Raw genomic sequence first — 19,980 nt, 5'->3', positions numbered from 1 at the left:
TACAGGCGTGAGCCACAGCACCCGGCCCATTATTCTTTATTAGATTTGAGTTTGCAGCCTTTTCTCACTTGCCAAAGCGCTTCTATAGAAACAAGCCATCTCAGTTTTTAAAAGAAGCTACATACTCTGGTGCCTAATGCTGTAAGGCAAGCCTTTTTAGAAGCTGCAGGTAGTAGTAAAATGAAGTAATTAATGACTATGTCATTCAAAGGCATTAATAAAGCTTTCAAAAGAGTCTAAAAAATAAGGTAATTCTTTTTTTTTTTTTTTTTTACCTTTTTTTGTGTGTGCGTGTTCCTGGGTGGGTACAAAAAAATAAGGTCATTCTTTATGGTCCTCACCATTCTGCTCTGTGCCCACTAAGTGTCTATTCTGAAAAGTACTGTTGGTATTTCACATGTGCTCATCTTAGAGAAAGTATTTATGCAAAAAAATTTTGAGTTTTCAACTCAAAAAATGAGTGCTTTTATAGATTTGCCATAAAATAATTCTTTATGGGAATTGTACTGCTTCATTCAAGCCTGTTTTTAGGTACTTAAGGTAATTTGTTTCTTAATAGAAGACAAAAGACTTTAAATGAGGCTGATAACAATTAAAGGTCGTTAATGTATTAAGATGAAAAATTATGGTCCTGAAGGTTTGAGTGATGTAGGAAAATATTTATGATATTATAAGTGAAAAAATTAGATTATTATATTATATTAACTATGTTTAAAAATACATAGAGAAAAGACTGGAAGAAAATATGCCAAACATTAGCAGTCATTGCCTCAGGTGATACAATCATATATGTTTGCTTTTTTAATAAATATTTTTACTAAAATATAAATTTATTAAAAGAAATAGTAATAAAATTTTATTATGAGGAATAGTTAATCAGAGGAGGAGGAAAAAAGTTTAAACACAAAATACTGGTAAGTAATAACCTAATGTCTGGCACTAAAGTGATTTTTGGGAAACAGATTTTTACAAAAGATATCTGCAGACTGAGCCCCCGATTGTGTCCTGTATCACTGGGCAAACACACAAGTGGTATATATTCTAACCACCCCACCTGCCCTTTTCAGAATCTGAGCCCTTGTCAGAGTTTGTCAACATTGGTACTTCAGTGATAACCACTGGAATAGATTGAAACATGAGGGAGCATTTATAACTTGTCAGAAACGCAGAATTCCCTCTGTAGCTTTGGGGTTAGGGTTGCTAGTAATTTATTATACCAAAGTGGGACAGTAATGCCCAAAGCATGGGTAAATACTAAGAGCCACATAGGGACATGAACAAAAGGGATATATTGAGAATATGGCAATGTCCCGATAGTCAGGATGCCAAGCCCAAATCAGCTCTGTATACGTGTTAGCCTTCCAGTTCAGGAGAAGGGCCCCAAAATAATCCCCTTTAAGATCAGGAGTCCCCTCACACCATCAGGTATTTCCTACTCAGGAATGAGCAGACTAGGGGCCCAGGATCTGGCCCATTTCTCATGATTTCTGAAATACAAGTAAGGAATTAGTGCACACATCTTGTGGGGGCTGGCACCCTGGAAGTTTTTGTTTTAAAATATTTGTTTAATTGAGACCAGGTCTCGTTTTACCCAGACTGGTCTCTGGGCTCAAGCGATTCTCCTGCCTCAGAATCGCTTGAGCGATTCAGTAGCTGGGATTACAAGCACACCTGGCTGCCTGAAAGTCTTTTTAGGGTGAGCTGGCATGGTAGAAACCCAGGAAACACAGGTCAGAGCTGATGTTGCAGGGTCAGAGAAGCAGGGTGGGCCAGCAGACTGTCTGTAGGAAGGATGGTCAGTGAATTCTGCAAAATGGGAAATAGATTGCTCTTAAGATGCTTTTCTCAGTGTGTTTTTTTCTTCCTGATAATTTTTGTAGCTTCCAAAATTTGTCAATGATCATTACTTTTGTGATAATAAACAAAGAATATATAATAAATAAAGGCTCTCTGAAATTATGATATAACCCATGCTTCTCAGCCTTGATTGCTGAATCAGTCAGCCATTGCTACATAAATAACTGCTCTTTAAAACTTAGTGCTTTTAAAAAATAGCCATTTTATTCATTATTCTGTGGTTTAGCATTTTGATGTGCATTAAGCATGGCAGTTCATCTGCAGGTCTTGCCTGGAATCACTAATGTTGTAGTCATTTTTTGACTCATCTTGAGCTTTATGATCTAAGAAAGCTTGACTCACATGTGTGGTAGTTGGTTCCAACTGTCAGCTGAGCCCTGTGTCTCCGGCAGACTAGCCTGAATTTTCTGACTTGGTATCTCAGTTCCAGAAACAGTAAGAGATGCATTCCAGTGTGGTTGAGACAAAAGAGAAAAAAAATGAAAAAAATAAATAATTTAAAAAAGAATAAAAAAATAAAATTAAATTAAAAAAAAAAACAGCAAGAGAAAGGGCAAGCCCCAAGTTGCAGACATTTTTCTAGTCTCTGCTTGTGTCATATTTGCTAATGTTTCATTGGCCAAAGAAAGTCACATGGCCAAACCCAAAGTCAGTGTGGAGGGGATTCTACAAGGACATGAGTACTGGGAGGTATGGTGCCTTGTTGTAACAATGCACCACAAGTGGACATTAGAATCACTCAGGGAGCTTTGCAGAATCCCTATCCCAGGTCACATCCTGACCAATTAAAAATAATCTCTTAGGGTGGGACCAAGGCATCAGTATATTTAAATTTTCCATGTAATTTCAGTATACAAGCAAGATTGACAACAGCTGATATAAACCTATGGAAAAAATGTTTCCATTTATAGAAATTTGACACAACTTTTTTTTTTTTTTTTTTTTGAGACAGGGTCTTGCTCTCTTGCTCAGCCTAGAATGTAATGATGTCATCATAGCTCACCTCAGCCTTCATCTCTCGGGCTCAAACTATCCTCCTGCCTCAGCCTCCAGAGTAGCTGGGACTATAGGCTTGCACTACAACACCCAGCTAATTTTTCTATTTTCTGTAGAGGCAGGGTTCTTACTGCATCACTCAGGCTGGTTTCGAACTCCTGGCCTGAGGTGATCCTCCTACCTAGGGCTCCCAAAGTGCTAGGATTATAGGTCTGAACCACTGCACCTAGCCTGATACAACTTGTTAGAAAGATATTTTTATTAAAGAGTATTCTAGAATAAAAGGAAAAAGGACATTGTCATATATGTGCTTTAATGTGCCCATATATATGTCTGTGAATTCTACATCAGAGAATGGTCAGTACAGAACATAGGTGGACAAGAAGGGCCAGGAACTCAGGACCATCTCAGGAAGAGGAAGAGGACAGAGTTGTCAGTCAGTGATGGTCCATGCTAATGATCTAGTCCAGGGCCTGTAAACTTTCTGATATCTGCCTTCTTTAAAAGCCTCCTTTCTGGTCAGGAACTTCCTCTCTCAGGATAACATCGTTTTATAGTGTTTTAGCAATGAACTTACATGGTTCTCCCTATCACTGACCTTATCTGGGCATCACAATAAATGAAGCTGGACAGAGGTAAAAGCTGTCCTATGTTACTGGCCAGGCCCAGGTCCATTCTGCCCACGCACAGTAAATCAATCACTGTGGAATGGATTTTGCAAAAGAGAAAGGATTTAATTGCAAGGCTACTGATTGAGGAGGTGGGAGAAGAGCTCTCAAATCCGCCTTCCAGAAGGCTCAGGGATGTTTATGGGTTTGGAAAGCAGGGTGGTCTAAGGCCAATTAATTTCTTTCTATTTATAGTAGAGACAGGGTCTTGCTCTTGCTCAGGCTGGTTTCGAACTCCTGACCTTGAGCAATCCGCCTGCCTCGCCTGCCTCGGCCTCCCAGAGTGCTAGGATTATAGGCGTGAGCCACCGCGCCCAGCCACGACCATTATTTTTATTCAATACCTTTCAATAGGTTGACAAAACCTGACCTAGATCACACTGGAATTCCTACAGATCCAGCTTCATAACTTCCTTGCAATCATTCACGTTCTGTTGTTTTATTTTATTTTATTGAATGAGAAAATGACTTTATTTCATTTTGGGGAGTGGGCAGCCATCCAGTCTCAGAACTTCTGGAATTGCTTCTTGGTGCCAGCTGCCTTGGTGACCTTGAGCATGTCGAAGCCCACCATCTTGCTCAAGGGGCTGGCACATGCCCACTGTGACAATGTTGCCCATGTGAATGTTCTTAAAGCAGGGAGACATGTTCTTGTGGTGTTTCTCAAAGAAATCGTACTTGCGGGTGTAGTGGAGGTAAGTCCTAGTGGATGACAGTTGTCCTCTTCATCTTTATCTTAGTCACCACACCAGATGGCATCTGCCCTTGGTTGGAGAAGTTACCAGTGATGGGGCATTTCTTGTCAATGTGGGTGCCCTCAGTGGCCTCTCTGGGAGTCTTGAAGGCCAGATATGCTCTTGTAGTACAGCGGGAGCTTCTCCTTGCTAGTGTCTCCTAGCAGGACCCTCTCGTTTGGAAAGGTGGTGGGCTGCTTTTGGTAGGCATGCTCAGTGTGAATGTTGGCCATATTTTCAGCCATCGGAGGGAAAGAGGTTTGGTGTCTACTGAGGGCCTGGTAATCTTTGTGGGGATACAGCTATACTGATTTTTTTTTTTATGCCAGATGTACTTTGTTGGTATTCCTAGATATATATCTTTAGTGTCTCTAATTCAGCCCTAACAAAAGTTAACCTGTGTTTCAAATGCAGTTTGGGCTCTGAGTAGGATTTATAACTCCAACCCCAAACCTAATCCTTTTTTTGGATTATAATCAGGATTAAATCCTTCTATTTATCAGGCAGTTTAAGCTAGTCTTTGGGCTGCTGTTGGCTGAGACAGAGTCCCTGGGTGAATGCCTTAGCTGGGTCCCCAAGGAAGGACCAGCTGTGGTGGGGCAGACAACCTGGACCTTAGAGGGGCAGAACAAGTAGATGAGAACCAGGCTTCTACTCATGTGACCTTGCTAGGGTCGTAATGGCACATCCAGGGAGCCCAGCTATCATCCAGGAGTTGAATGATCCCTGGATGGAGATGTTCGTGCTTTCTGGGAAGTGTGCTAACAAGGAAGACAGTGGATCTTGGATTTCAGCAGAACTGGGGCCAAAGGTGAAAAGGCAGATGAGATGGATGCTGAGGTGACTGTGTTAAGCAAGTGCTTTGTCTAAAAGATCATCTCTATCTGCATCCAGATTTATGAATCTATAAATATGGTGTTGTTATTATTTTTTTTAAAGTGCTTCTTGGTCTGTCATGGTGGCTTACACCTATAATCCTAGCACTTTGAGAGGTCGAGGTGGGAGGGATTGCTTGAGGCCAGGAGTTGGAGACCAGCCTGAACAACATAGCGAGACCCTATCTCTACAAAGAAAACAAGAAAGAAAGAAATATTAGCTGAGTGTTGTAATACGTGGGCATAGTAGTACATACCTTTATTCCCAGCTACTCTAAAGGCTGAGGCAGGAGGATCACTTGAGCCCAGGACTTTGAGGTTGCAGTGAGCTATGATGATGCCACTGTGCTCTGCCACGGGCAACAGAGAAACAAGACCCTGTTTCAAAAAAAAAAAAAAGTGCTTCCCTAAAGTTTAGCCACTTGCGAGTCACTCCATCCAGTGAACATGGAAGTATGCACTGATCACAGAAAGCCAAGCATGTATGTTCTTTCTTAAATATTGTCATTCACAATATGGTATTGGCTGTTTAGATGAATTACACATTTCTGAGATTTTTTTCTCTGTCTTCTAAAAATGTAGCTTAAAATTTCTATATTTAATGTTAAACATATTTCAACTGTTTTGGAATGATGTTTATACATTTCTGAGTACATAAAGAATTTTAGGACTGTGGACACTTATTAAAGGTTCAAGAATTTTATGAAATATAAAAAATGGGCAGGTAATTAATCTAAGAAGTTGCTGAAGAAATACTAATAAAAACAGATACAAGGCCGGGCGCTGTGGCTCACGCCTGTAATCCTAGCTCTTGGGAGGCCGAGGCGGGCGGATTGCTCAAGGTCAGGAGTTCAAAACCAGCCTGAGCAAGAGCGAGACCCCGTCTCTACTATAAATAGAAAGAAATTAATTGGCCAACTGATATATATATATAAAATTAGCCGGGCATGGTGGCGCATGCCTGTAGTCCCAGCTACTCGGGAGGCTGAGGCAGAAGGATCACTCAAGCCCAGGAGTTTGAGGTTGCTGTGAGCTAGGCTGACGCCACGGCACTCACTCTAGCCTGGACAACAAAGCGAGACTCTGTCTCAAAAAAAAAAAAAAAAAAAAAAAAAAAACAGATACAAAAAACAGATACCAAAGACCGATATGAAAATCAATAAGAGCAAAGCAGACAAAGAACACTGAGGAAAGCAGATAATTAGAAATGAAAAAAGTATGAATTTTCAAAATTCAAACAAATCAAACAGAATCACTGGCTGTGAGTAATCAGGGAGCCATAATCACATAGAGAGGATAACATAGGAAACCTGGGTTGCAGCTGTGAGCTTTCAATACAAGTGAGTGGGGGTGAGGGTTAAACATATCAAATAAATACACCAGGTACGGTCATGGTGATGTGGAGAGGCTGCTGGCTGTCTCCCAGTGTCTGTTTTTCCCTTCTAGATCGTAATTTTTTAATCAGACACATGGTTGCCTAGACGATATTTCCCAGTACCCCTTGCACCTAGCTAGAGGCATGTCACCAGGCTGTGGCCAGTGAATATAGGTAGAAGTGATGTGTTCAACTTCCAGATTGTGCCTTTAAAGGGAAGAGGTGGGTCCTGCGTTCCACTGGCTGGAATGCAGATGTGGTTGTCAGCCATGTTGGGTCATGAGGTCAAGTGCAATGTCCCAGGAATGGGGGAGTGGCAAGGTAGAAACTTGATATCATGCCCCTGTCACCATGACACCTTGTGCCAGCTATGGACTGCTCACCCCGTGTTGGTTCTGTCTTGTTTAAGCCACTATTATTTTAGTTGTGTTACAACAGCCAACCCTATATTTTGACACACAAGAGATACATATCAAGCAGATACCCACAGAGAAGATGATCAAGAGTGCAGGCCATCAACAAGGCTGACAATATAAAATGTCAATGAGTATGTAGGGCAAGTGGAACTTTCAGATGATGCTGGTGGGAATGTAAAATGGAACAGCCACAGTTTGGCAGTTTCTAAAAAGTTTAACGTATACTTACCATGTGACCCAGCAATTCCACTCTTAGGTATCTGTCCAAGAGAAATTAAAATGTCCACACAAAGACTTCCATGTGAATGTTCATAGCAGCATTATTCATAATAGCCCTGAAATAGAAATAATCCAATGACCAGCAACTGGGACATGGATAAACAAATTGTGGTATATCCATAAAATGGAGTACTACTCAATAAAAATGAACAAGTTGCAACCACATGGAAAACCTCAAAAAAAAAAAAATGATAAATGAAGCCAGGTGCAGTGGCTCATGCCTTTAATCCTAGTCCTTTGAGAAGCTGAGACAGGAGGATCGCTTGAGGCCAGGAGTTCGAGACCAGCCTGAGCAAAAGCAAGACCTGGTCTCTACAAAGAGTAGAAAAATTAGCCAGGCAAGGCGGTGCACGCCTGTAGTCTCAGCTACTTGAGAGGCTGAGGCAGGAGGATTACTTGAGCCCAGGAGTTTGAGCTTGCAGTGAGCTATGATGACACTACTGCACTCTAGCCTGGGAGACAGAGCAAGACCCTGTCCCCTAAAAGAAACAAATGATAAATGAAAGAAGACAGACATGTAAGATGACTACATTTCTGTAATTACACTTATGTTAAATTTCTAGAAAAGGCAAAACTGTAGAGATAGAAAGCAAATTGGTGATTGGCTGAAATGGGTGGTAGTAAGTAGTGACTACACACAGGCACAAGGAAGTTCTTTTGGGTAGTGGAGGTATTTCAAAGTGGATTGCAGTGATAGTTGCACAATTTTATGAATTTACTAAATCTCATTGAACTAGATACTTAATACAGGTGAATTTTATGTCATGTAAATTATACCTCAATAAAGCTGTTAAAAAAATAAAGAGGATAGGTGAGCTACTGTTACTGAGATGAAATTAGCACTAGTTTTTAGTCCCAGGCACTTCTACATTATTCTATCATGGAACTCCTTTTGCATCAAAGAAAAACAAGACTGATTGTGAAATATTATGAATATTTGAAAACATGATAGTATTTGAGGAATAACAGTTACAAAATCTACGAGAGCAGCATGTATTATGCTGCCTACACCTGAGATAAGGAAAATGCTCTTGAGTCACATGGAATGGTACCTAGGTAACTGTATTTTTTGTTTTAGAATAGTTTGATCCTTACGGTACAATATCTTTATGATAAATGTGGTAGATAATCTCCAAAAATGACTGCCAATGAACCAAGCCTCCCAATGTTCATGCCATTTTGTGGCCTTTCTGCTGGCCCTATGACTTACTTTTGACCAATAGAATGCTTACTTTGACCAATAGAATAGAATGATGCCAATGACCGCTAAGATCACAAGAAGCGTTCCAGTTTCTGCTTTGGTTTCTTGCAACATAAACAGCTCGAGGAAGCCAGCCACTGTGTAGGAAGTTTGACTACCTGAGACTTCCATTCTGTGAGGAAGCCCAAGCTAACCACATGTAGAAGGAGGGACGGACAGAGAGACAGAGAGAGACAGAGACTGACAGAGCTAGAGAGATGACTGGCGAGCCCCCAGCTGTTCCAGTTATCCCAGCCTAGACTCTGCATATATGAGGAAACAAGCCATCTTGGACATCCAGCCCAGTTGAGCCTTTGATTGACTCCACCCCTGCTGATATCTGACTGTAACAATATGAAAGAGCTCAAATGAGAGCTGCCCAGCTGAGCCCAGTGAATCCACAAGTTGTATTTTAAGGCACTGTGTTTTGGAGTGGTTTGTTACACAGCAATAGATAATCCTGATGGAATGAGGTAAGGAATTTTATTTTGATCTCTCCAATTTGAAATATAATAAATTTAGTAGCTAGACTAAGGGACTTTGATAAAGTCATCTTAATTGCTAGCCACCTTTTCTTTGGCTTTGTGTAACACAGACGTTTTCCTTTTTAAATAATTTTCAGAGATGGAAGACAGAGTGGCATTGTAACAAAGATGTTTCAGGTAGACTGTGAACCACCAAATATAGAGCCTTCGGAAGACAGTGTTGAAAATGTTCTCAAAGCTTCATCGAAGCAGGCGAGTAATGAAACGGTAAGATTATAATTATTTATCTTGTCCCTGTGTTCTTGGTTCCTTTTATCTCAGTAGGCACGTCTTCCCTGTCATTACATCACCTCTACTCACCGTCAGATCTTTACAATAGAAGTCAGGATCAATCATTGCAAAGCATCTTCAGTAATTTCTGAGCCCCTTGTCACTCCCGCATCTACCCTGAAGATTAGAATTCCTATCCGGTATCACTGGCCCACACTCCAGTGTCCTCAGTGTCTGTCTCTTACCTGCTGAAGAAAGCAGAACCCTTTAGCATGCCATCCAAGTAATCAGCTTCTGTCCTTGGTCAGCCTCTCTTGTTTGTCTCTACTCCCCCACCCCCAACATATACTCCAACTAGACTAAACTGTGCTGTGCTCTATCACTGCTACCCTGGCACCCAGACCTTCTCCTTTTATAAACTGCTTTGAATATGGGATTACTTCATTGCTTATCTATCATCCCCATGCACTGAGTTCTAAGGTGGCAGAGGGCATGGCCATTGTCCTCCTTGCCTTGCACAGGGGTAGGCAAGGGAAGATGGCAAGTGTATATTTGTTGAATAGATACATCAGGCTAGTAGAAGTCCTCAATGGGCATAGACTTCTATTGGGTTCAAATCTTTACCTCTCGTTATCTGCAAAGCCTCACCTCTTTGGAGAGCCAACTAGACCTAACTAAACAGGATGTTTGAAACTTTAGTCCCTGGATTTGGGCATTAGTGAGATGGATTCAGGAGTAGGGCCACAGGCTGGGCTAGACTGGGGTAAGGCAACTGACCAAGAGATCTCAGCTATTTGGATCTTGGGAGTGACAGAGGAATTTTGGGGGGTATCCCTTAAGCCCAACGGTGGACCTAAGGCCAGAAGGGATACCGTGTGACCAAAGCAGTGGGTTTAGGCACAGGGTGGGGCCCAAATGTGATCAAGGCAGGGATCTAGACTGGCAGGGGCAGCCAGCAGAGGCTGAGCCCACATGTGTCGGCAGGTGCTGAGGCTTGCAAAGATGAAGTCTGTGGAGAAGAAAGTCCAGAGAGAAGAGTGTTCAAGGACTGTGTGCAGGCAGGTAGTGGAGAGAAGTCCTATCTTGGTCTGGCCCCATCCTATCTTTGCCACCTGGATCTGGTTATTACTCATCTGTTATTACTCAGACTCCCATGATTGCATACATGTGCTGCTTCTTTCCTCCTGTCTTGGCCATTTAGCCTGGTGGGGCTACCATCCAGATGTGTTGCTAACCAAGCAGCCCAGCCCACAAAGCTATGTGTTTCCAGAGTAAAGTGAAACAGGGATCAATTTGTAAAAACTACTGTAAACACTTTCAAGTAAGAAATACATGCCATGACCCTGTCTCTTTCAAAGAACTTTAAATTTTCACATTGTAAGTGGGCATAATCAAGTAATTGATATGCCATTTATTCCTAGGAATTAAAAAATGGAATTGTTGGATCAAAACTGAAGAAGAAACATAAGAACACTGAAAACAAACATAGTTGGAATGTTAACTTTAGAAAGTTTCCAGGTATGATACCACAGAACAAAGGCAAGGTTTAGTATTCTAAACCCACCTAACAGGTTTGCTGCATGTTTTCTTGTCCACAGAAGTGTTGGAATAAGGAACACTGGAATAGGAAAGTAGGCTATACAATAATCTGAATTTTAGTGCTGTTCCAGCTAACAGTTTAAGACTACAAGGGATAAATAAACCATCCGACAAAGTGAGATTTATTGATTCATTTCAAACAGGGAGACCACATGCCAGGGAACCATGGACATCTCACCATAAAGGAAAAGTTGTACTTGTAGGGTTTGGGGGCAGGGTGGAGTTTGGGTAAAATTTAAATGAAAGAGTTTTGATAGGCTCAAAGCAAAGCTGGGCTGGGTGTGAAGTGGTAAGTGGTAAGATGAGGTATGGACTGTGAAGGGGATTCAGGGTTCTGTTGCCTTGGAAACTACAAAGATGCACATGAAATGTTGTATTCAGAAACCCTTATCTTTGCACCAGGGTTGCTTCTCTATGTCATGCGACTTAGGTCCTCCAGGAAAGAGTTGGATGTTTCATTCTTACTGATAGAATTTCAAACAATAAAGTTTCTGATTATCTGTGATTTTAGAGAACAAGGTTTTTTTCTTAGTAAGAAAGCAGTAGTCACTCAAAGAGAGGGCTATTAAGACATTTAACCACTGCAGTGTGTCCATGGGAGGAATGTTTCCTGCTAACCTCACCATTGGATTGATCTGTCTGTTTTCCCAGACTGTTGTGGAATGTTGTAGAATGTAATGTGGAAGATTATTTTCTCAGTCGGGAATTATTTTTTTTTTCTTGGTCCTAATTAACTGAGTGTGTGTGGGTCTTTATATAATTGTTATTTCTAGGGAAAGAATGTGATGACAGTGGTCGTTTATGAAAAGGTTTCCAACTAGGAAGACATCTTTGTGTGATAATATATAATTACAGATGCTCAGAGAACAATGTTTTTAATATAATTGTAGACCTCGAGGTAGGTGAAAGAAGTGACCCTAGAACTTTGAAAGATCTTCGCTTCTCAGGAAGTCCAATGGAAATCCCAGCTTACCATGAAGCATCAAGGTCTAGACCCTCTACACGCCAGCCCCAGGTAACTTCTAAGGATACTCTTTAGTACCAAAATGCCCTCTATGTTTTTAATGCTTCCCATGAAATACTTTAAGGCATCATCTCCTAGATTTTTGACCATGGACCAGGCACTGTTCCTGTTCTGGGAATATCGTGTTGGACAAGAAAAATCCCTATATTCATAAGGCTTACATTTTATTGGGGTTGGGGGCAGACAGATAATAAATAAGTAAATAATTAAAAAAAAACCTTAAAACAGCAATAAGTGTCATGAAAAAGATGAAACTGGATAAAGAGATGGAAGGGACTATGGTTATCAAAGTGTAGTCCCCAGAACCTCAGCATCAGCATCACATTGGAGCTTCCTTGAAATGCACATTCTCGGGCATGATGAACAAGGTGGGAGAGGAGGTGGAAGGTGGCTGGGACCAGAGTACTTAGAGTTGTGGTTCTCAGACATAGCTGCATGCAAGTTAGAATCACCAGAGGAACTTCAAACCAATCCCAGAGACATAACCTTGCAAATTCTGATTTAATTGGTCTGATGTAGGCCTGGGCATGATTTTTTCTTTTTAAATACACCCCAAGTGATTCTAATGGGCAGACATGATTGAAAGTCACAGATGCTAATCTGCCTATAAGGAGCTTAGATCTTATTCTGGCTGTAAAGGGAATCTATCTGGAAGATAAAATATGATCCCCATTTACATTTAAAGGTTTCTCTTTGGCCACTACATGGAGATTAGACTGTGGAAGGAGAAGAGGGGAACATCAGTTAGTTCCGGGTGAGAGATGATGGTGGCTCAGGCCAAGGTTGTAGAGGTGGTGAGAAAAGGAGGTGATGGGATTCAGACTGGCTTGGCCGAGGGATCAGATAGATGGGACAAGGGAGAGGGAGGAGCTAAAGATGCCATCAGGGCTTTGGCCTGAGCATCTGAAGATGATGGTGACATTGACTGAGATGGAGAAGATGCTAGAGGAGCAGGTGTTCAGGGGCTCATTAGACATCAAGTGGAAATGTTGCGTAGACTGTTGGATATGCAAGTTCAAACTCAGGGGAGAGGTCAGGGCTGGAGCTATGTATCTGGAAGTATTCAATATATAGGTGATGTTTAACGTTTAGGTCTGAATGAGATCGCTTGTCAAGGCTGTACAGAAAATAGAGAGTGGCACAAGACAAAATCCTCAACTTAGAGGTCGAGCAGGGAAGAGGAGCCTGAAAGCAGTAAGAAAGCCAGAAGAATGTGGTGCCGTGTAAGCCAGGAGAAGAAAGAGTTTCAAGGAGAAGGCAGAGGTCATTTATGGCACTTGTTACAGAAGAGTCTAATTAGACAAGGACAGACAAATGTACTTTGGATTTGAGAAGATAGAGGTGATTTATGACCTTAATAAAAGCCATATCAATGCATTCTTACCACTATAACACAAGAAAGATGCCCTTACACTAGTTGTCTACTACTACATTATAGAGCTTTGAGTTTTTAGAGTTTATAAAATCCAATTTAGATTTTTGGTGCCTAAGGGCAACCCAGCTGCCTTTGCTCTCTTTCTCTTCTCTGAGCCCCAAGTATAATGTACCTGAAGTCATGTTTTCTATATAATCACAGCTTACCATCACATATAAAGGAGGCAAAAAGAATGGCTCCCAAATCTGGTTGCATATCAGCATCAACCAGGGAAAACTTTAAATATATATATATAGGTTCCCACCCACCGACTCCTGCAAGCCTCTTAGATAGTCTCAGGTGGAGTCCACGGATGTCTTTGATGATCAGCCCAGTCTGAGAATAACTGGCCTAGAAGAGCAGTTATCCTTATCCCCAGGTCAAGCTCTTTCCTTCATTTCTAGACTCTAGTGCCAAAGTGTAACTCAGCCTGACCTAGTGGGTTCTTCCATCTGCCCACCCACTATATTTTCTAGAAGACCACAAAGCCCAGCCCAGAGGACCACACATTGAACAAAAGGGCAACCATCCCTACCATGGAAGATTGCCTTTCCCAATCTTCTGGAAAGAATGATTACTTGGTTACAAAATGGACTAGTGAGCGCTCTCAACTCCTGTGGGCAGCACATACCAGTGTGGCCTAAATACGAATACTGCTTTGGAGGTAAAACATACCATTTTGAAGAATGAATGGTGTATGACGAAACACAATAACTACTTTAGAAAAACAGTCTCCCGTGGTCATAATTATTTGTAATGTGTCTAGAAATAGTTATTTTCTTTGTGCATGAATATTTGGCTTTCCCACTTAGTTGTTTAAAAGTTATTGTTTGCAAGGGGAAGATAGAATAAAATAATATTTAAAGACTCCAGTTCAGAATCCCAAGAAACTAGGAATATAGGGACAAAGACAAAGTTAGGGGAACATGAGTAGAGTTCAGAAAGCCAAAGAGGCCAAAAAAGACCATATGACTTTTTTCTTCCACTCTTTTTCTTCATATTGGTAAGAGATTCTTCTCAATATTTCAGCTCAATCCCAGCTGAAGCGTACTTCAGCAAGTATCAGAATTAATGATTCTGGTGAGTGTTATGTCAGCAACTACTAGGGAGACAGTATATCTCTGAGCTAAGCATTTGGCTTGAGGATGTCTTCAAGGGCCAGGCAGCCGACTAAATGTGTGCCACAGCCTGGGTAGAGGATAAATGATAGCTGAAAATAAAATAAATGAAATCCCACTCGGTCTTAGTGAGAGGGCACAAGGGTCGTGGGTTCTCTGACAATGTGGAATGCCCCAGCTAGCTAAAGGGGTCACTCTACTCAGCTCCAGCCAACCCTTGACAAGAAGGATTGCAGGCTCAGTATTGCCACATCTAATGAATTTGCATGAGAAGCCAGAAACCTACATCTTTATGTGTAATAACCTAACTTACAAATTTGACAGTTAGTTCAAATTTTGAAACACTGTGGGGGCCAGTATACACTGGGCCAGATGAAACTCAATAGAAGACCAGATTTGGCCAGAGGACCACGACTTGGTGACTTCTGGTTTAGGCCATGTTAGATGCAATACAAAAGCAGTGAAAAGCTGTGATTGCTCTCCATTGCTTGTAAGATAAAGTCTAAAGCCCTGAGCTCAGCACACAGGCTGTCAGGTAGGCCTGAGTTCAGCACAAATACTGTTGATGAGCTCAAGCAAGTGACTCAGCCATTCTGAGCCTCCGTATCCTCATCTCAAAAATGGGGATTACATGAGCCTCTTGATGTACACTGAGACGGACACAATATCATTTCTCTGGAATCGGTGCGAACATGCACAACTGAATCCAATTATGAAGACACATCAGACAAAACCAAATTGAAGGAGATTCTATGAATTAACTGGCCTGTTAAAAATGTCAAGATCGGCCGGGCGCTGTGGCTCACGCCTGTAATCCTAGCTCTTGGGAGGCCGAGGCGGGCGGATTGCTCAAGGTCAGGAGTTCAAAACCAGCCTGAGCAAGAGCGAGACCCCGTCTCTACTATAAATAGAAAGAAATTAATTGGCCAACTGATATATATATATATAAAAAATTAGCCGGGCATGGTGGCACATGCCTGTAGTCCCAGCTACTCGGGAGGCTGAGGCAGAAGGATCACTCAAGCCCAGGAGTTTGAGGTTGCTGTGAGCTAGGCTGACGCCACGGCACTCACTCTAGCCTGGACAACAAAGTGAGACTCTGTCTCAAAAAAAAAAAAAAAAAAAAAAAAAAAAAAAAAAAAAAAAAAAAAATGTCAAGATCATGAAGGATAAAGAAAAACAGAGGAACTACTCCAGATTAGAAATGACAAAAGGGACATGGCAACTAAATGCAGAGTGTGGTATGGGACTGGATCCTAGACCAGGAAAAACTATGTAGCTGTAAAAGACATAATTGGCATAGCTGATGAAGTCTAAATAAAGACCTGTGGAGCGAATAATAATATCATATCACTGTTACCTTTTCTGATTTGGATACACTGTTGTGTAAGAGGACAGCCTTCTTCCTAGGACATGCACACTCAATTATTCAGGAGCAAAGGGACATCATGACTGCAACTTCTTCTTACTTGATTGAGAGAGAGAGAATAAAGGCAAATGGGGCAAAATGTTAACATAAACAATTTGTCAAGCTGGGCATTATTTGTACTATCCTTGCAACTTTTCCATGTTTGAAATTATATCAAAATAAAATGTTACAAAAATAAAATTGGTTAATATTACCTAACTCATAGGGTCCTTGTGACATGTCAAGGAGATATTGCCACAAAATGCCAGGCATATTTTACTACTGTTAGATCCTCCGTAAGTGTTAGCTTTTCCCCATCAAGTTCCTTCTTCAAACCTTTCTTTCTGTCCCATTCTCCTGCCACTTTAGACGACATCTACCCCCCTGAGTGCCAGCATAGGCCATGTGCTGCTCTGCCACTGTCCCTTTGCCATAGGGTTTCTTCTACTGGGAATTCCCTTTGTCTTTCTGTCCACTTGACGAGCTTTTCTTTCCTCTCCCAGGCCCATCTCCGATATTACTACCTCTGAGAAGCTTTGCTCCCTGGAGCAAGTGAATGTGATTGTTCCCTCCTCTAGGTTCCCTTGAGACTCAGTACAAATGTGTCACCCTACTGAACCCATTGTGTTTCAATTATTTTATATGTACATGGGTTCAGCTCCTTGGGGGCAGGGACCATGTAATATTTGTCTCTGTCCCCTTCCCTGCATCGCCCACAGTGCCTGGTACAAAGGGGATACCCAAATAATAATGTATTGAAGGAAGTTAAGTGTTTCTGGATAACAGCAGACAGTTAATGCACACATTCTTATAGGAGTTTCCTAGAGATAAATAATTTTTGAGAAAAATGAGTACTAACTTAAGTCTTTAAATTCTAAAATCTGGTTTGTGATGGTAAATTCAGATCTTTCTTTATTATAAACTCTATTTTTAATGAAATATACATATCTGATTATGAATAGCACTTTAAGTAATTTTTAAATATTAGATGCCAGAGTATTAATTACCTAGACCTTCCCCATAATTTTACTATATCATAGCCTCTACCACTGTTATATTGACTACATATCTACATACACCTGTATTCTTAATTTTAGCCCCCTGGTTTTGCACATATAAGGAGCCGGAAGAGTTTGACAAGCACGGAGATCATGAGAATTCAGAGGGAGTCAGACTTTCTGAGGTAAGTATCATATTGTCTTTACTCTGTCTTACATTCTACAAAGATACACTGTGGTCAAAGAGAATTTGAAGATGGGACATAATAATTTTTGCCCCTCTCCAACTTTTTTAATTAAATTTTTACAGCTTTTTAGAAGGTATAATTGACATACAATAAACTGCATATGTATTTAAAGAGTCGAGTTGATGTATGTAATGTAACCATGAAACTGTCACCATCATCAAAAAAATGAACAAATTCATCTCCTCCCAAAGTTTCCTGTATTGTGTCCGATTGTAAGTCCTCACCTTTGCCCCTCCTCATCCCCAGGCCAATTTTGATCTGCTTCTTGTCACTACAGCTTAATTTGCATGTGATTCCACGTATCAGTGGAGTAATTCAGCCTGTACTCTTTTTTGCCAGGCTTCTTTCTCACTCAGCACAGTTGTTTTGAGAGTCATCTGTGTTTGCTTGTAACAAACATCTATTTCTTTTTATCACTGAGTAGTATTTCACCACATGGATACACCACAATTTGTTTATTCACTTATTTATGTGCATTTGTATTATTTCCAGTGTGGGGCTATTACAGATAAAGTTCCTGTGAGCATTTATACAGGAGTCGTTGTATGGTACATATGCTTTCATTTCCCTTGGGGTAAATGCCTTTTCCAAACTCGAGATATGTTAAGAAGTTGCCAGACTGTTTTTCCAATTGTACCATTTTGTATTCTCTCCAGAAGTGTATGAAAATCCCCACTTCTCTACATTCTCACCAACACTTTTATTTTTATTTTTGGCCATTCTAGTGAGACATAGTGGTATCTCATTGTGGTTTTTATTTGCATTTCCCTCATGACTGTTGTGGAGCATCTTTTCATGTGTTTATTTGCTATTGTGCGTTTTCTTTGATAAGGTGTCTATTCCTTTTTTAAAAATTAGGTTATAGCCAGGCGCGGTAGCTCACGCCTGTAATCCTAGCACTCTGGGAGGCCAAGGCGGGTGGATTGCTCAAGGTCAGGAGTTCAAAACCAGCCTGAGCGAGACCCCGTCTCTACTATAAAAATAGAAAGAAATTAATTGGCCAACTAATAAATATATATATATATATATATATATATATATATATATATATATATATATATATAAAAATCAGCCGGGCATGGTGGCGCATGCCTGTAGTCCCAGCTACTCGGGAGGCTAAGGCAGGAGGATTGCTTGAGCCCAGGAGTTTGAGGTTGCTATGAGCTAGGCTGACGCCACGGCACTCACTCTAGCCTAGGCAAGAAAGCGAGACTCTGTCTCAAAAAAAAAAAAAAAAAATTAGGTTATATATATTCTTCTTAGAGAGTTGTACATGTTCTTCTTTGTCAGATACGAGTTTTGTAAATATTTTCTCCCTGTCTTTGACTGTTTTCTTAACAATGTTTTTTTAAGAACTAAAGTTTCTTAATTTTCCTGAAGCCCAATTTATTTGTTTTCTTTCATACTTCATTCTTAAGTTTGTCATATTTAAGAAACCTTTTCCAAACTCAAGATATATTCCACTCTCTAAGATTTTCTCCTATGTTCTCTTCTAGAAATTTTATCTCTTATATTTAGGATCTATCATCCATTTTAAGTTAATTTTTATATATGATATGAGGTAAGGGTTTTGAGGTTCATACTCTTGAATATAGATATCCAATTATTCCAGTACAATTTCTTGAAATGATTATCTTTCTTCATTGATTTGTTTTGGAATATTTGAAAATCAATTGACAATATTCGTGTGGGTCTAATTCTGGACTTTGTATTCTGTTCCATTGATGTTTCTCTATATTTATTTACTACTACACTGCCTTGATTATGGTAGCTTTATAATAAGTTTTAAAACCAAATATTGTAAATCCTCTAGCTTTGTTCTTCTTATCAAATATATTTTGGCTATTCTTTTTTTTTTTTTTTTTTTTTTTTTGAGACAGAGTCTTACTCTGTCACCCTGCCTCAGCCTCCCAGGTAGCTGGGACCACAGGCACATGCCACCATACCCAGCTAAGTTTTCTATTTTTTGTAGAGATGGAGTTTCACTTTTGCTCATGTTGGTCTCAAACTCCTGAGCTCAAGCAATCCTACCACCTTGGCCACCCTGAGTGCTAGGATTACAGGCAAGAGGCACTGCGCCCAGCATCTGTTTTGGCTATTCTATCCCCTTAATATTTTCAAATAAATTTTAAAATCAGCTTATCAACTTTTACAAAATGTCTGCTGGTTTTAATTGGGATTCCATTGGATCTACATATCAATTTAGAGAGTATTGACATATTAACAATATTGAGTCTTTACAATACATAGAAATGCTGTATCTCACCATTTATTTAGGTCTTCTTTAATTTCTTTCATCAATATTTGTAGTTTTCAGTGCACAAGCTTTGCACATCTTTTGTCAAATTTATCCTGTTGTAAATGCTTTCAAAATTTTAATTTCTCACAAGACAAATACTGCATGATTCCACTTATATGAAATGTCTCAAGTAATCAAACTCATAGAAACAGAAATTAGAATGGTAGTTGCCAGGGGCAGAGGGGAGGAGGAAACAAGGAGTGTTTGTTCAGTGGGTATAGCGTTTCAGTAATACAAAATGAGTAAGTTCCAAAGATCTTTGTAGAGCAGTGTGTATAAGTTAACAATACTGTAATGTGCACTTAAAAATTATTAGGGTAAATTTATGTATTATATATATATTTGCCACAATAAAAATTTTAATTTCTGATTATTACTAGAATATAAAATATAATTTTTTTTGTAGTGGCATTATCTCCTGCAATCTTACTAAATTCACTTATTCTATTAGCTATTTTATATATTCCATATGATTATCTATGTATTAATAGTTGATCAGGTTGCCTGCAAATAAAGACAGTTATTTTACTACCTTTCCCATATGTGTTCCTTGTCATTCTTTTTCTTGACTTGCACAGGTGAGAACTTCTACTATAATTTTGAATGGAAATGTTGAGAATGGACATCCTGTCTTATTCTTAACTCTAGGGGGCAAACATTTGTTTTTCAGCATTAAT

The 19,980-nt window shown here is 40.1% G+C and overlaps 1 protein-coding gene and 1 pseudogene across 8 annotated transcripts in view; one reads left to right on the top strand and one right to left on the bottom strand.

Moving 5' to 3' along the window:
• Nucleotides 1-19,980, top strand: part of DZANK1 (double zinc ribbon and ankyrin repeat domains 1) — a 79,563-nt gene that overhangs the window by 4,438 nt on the left and 55,145 nt on the right. For all 8 annotated transcript variants that reach the window (XM_020282023.2, XM_020282022.2, XM_020282021.2 and 5 more), the window contains exons 4-7: nucleotides 9,063-9,192; nucleotides 10,617-10,713; nucleotides 11,685-11,809; nucleotides 16,856-16,941. In XM_020282023.2, coding sequence (XP_020137612.2) covers nucleotides 9,063-9,192; nucleotides 10,617-10,713; nucleotides 11,685-11,809; nucleotides 16,856-16,941 — 438 coding nt within the window. The remainder of the gene's footprint in view (nucleotides 1-9,062; nucleotides 9,193-10,616; nucleotides 10,714-11,684; nucleotides 11,810-16,855; nucleotides 16,942-19,980) is intronic.
• On the bottom strand, nucleotides 4,027-4,488 carry LOC105879674 (small ribosomal subunit protein uS17 pseudogene; annotated as a pseudogene).

This window comes from Microcebus murinus, chromosome 16 (genome assembly GCF_040939455.1).
Source record: "Microcebus murinus isolate Inina chromosome 16, M.murinus_Inina_mat1.0, whole genome shotgun sequence".
Taxonomy (NCBI): domain Eukaryota; kingdom Metazoa; phylum Chordata; class Mammalia; order Primates; family Cheirogaleidae; genus Microcebus; species Microcebus murinus.
Note: the sequence above shows the minus strand (reverse complement) of the source record. Positions and strands in the feature narration are given on the sequence as shown.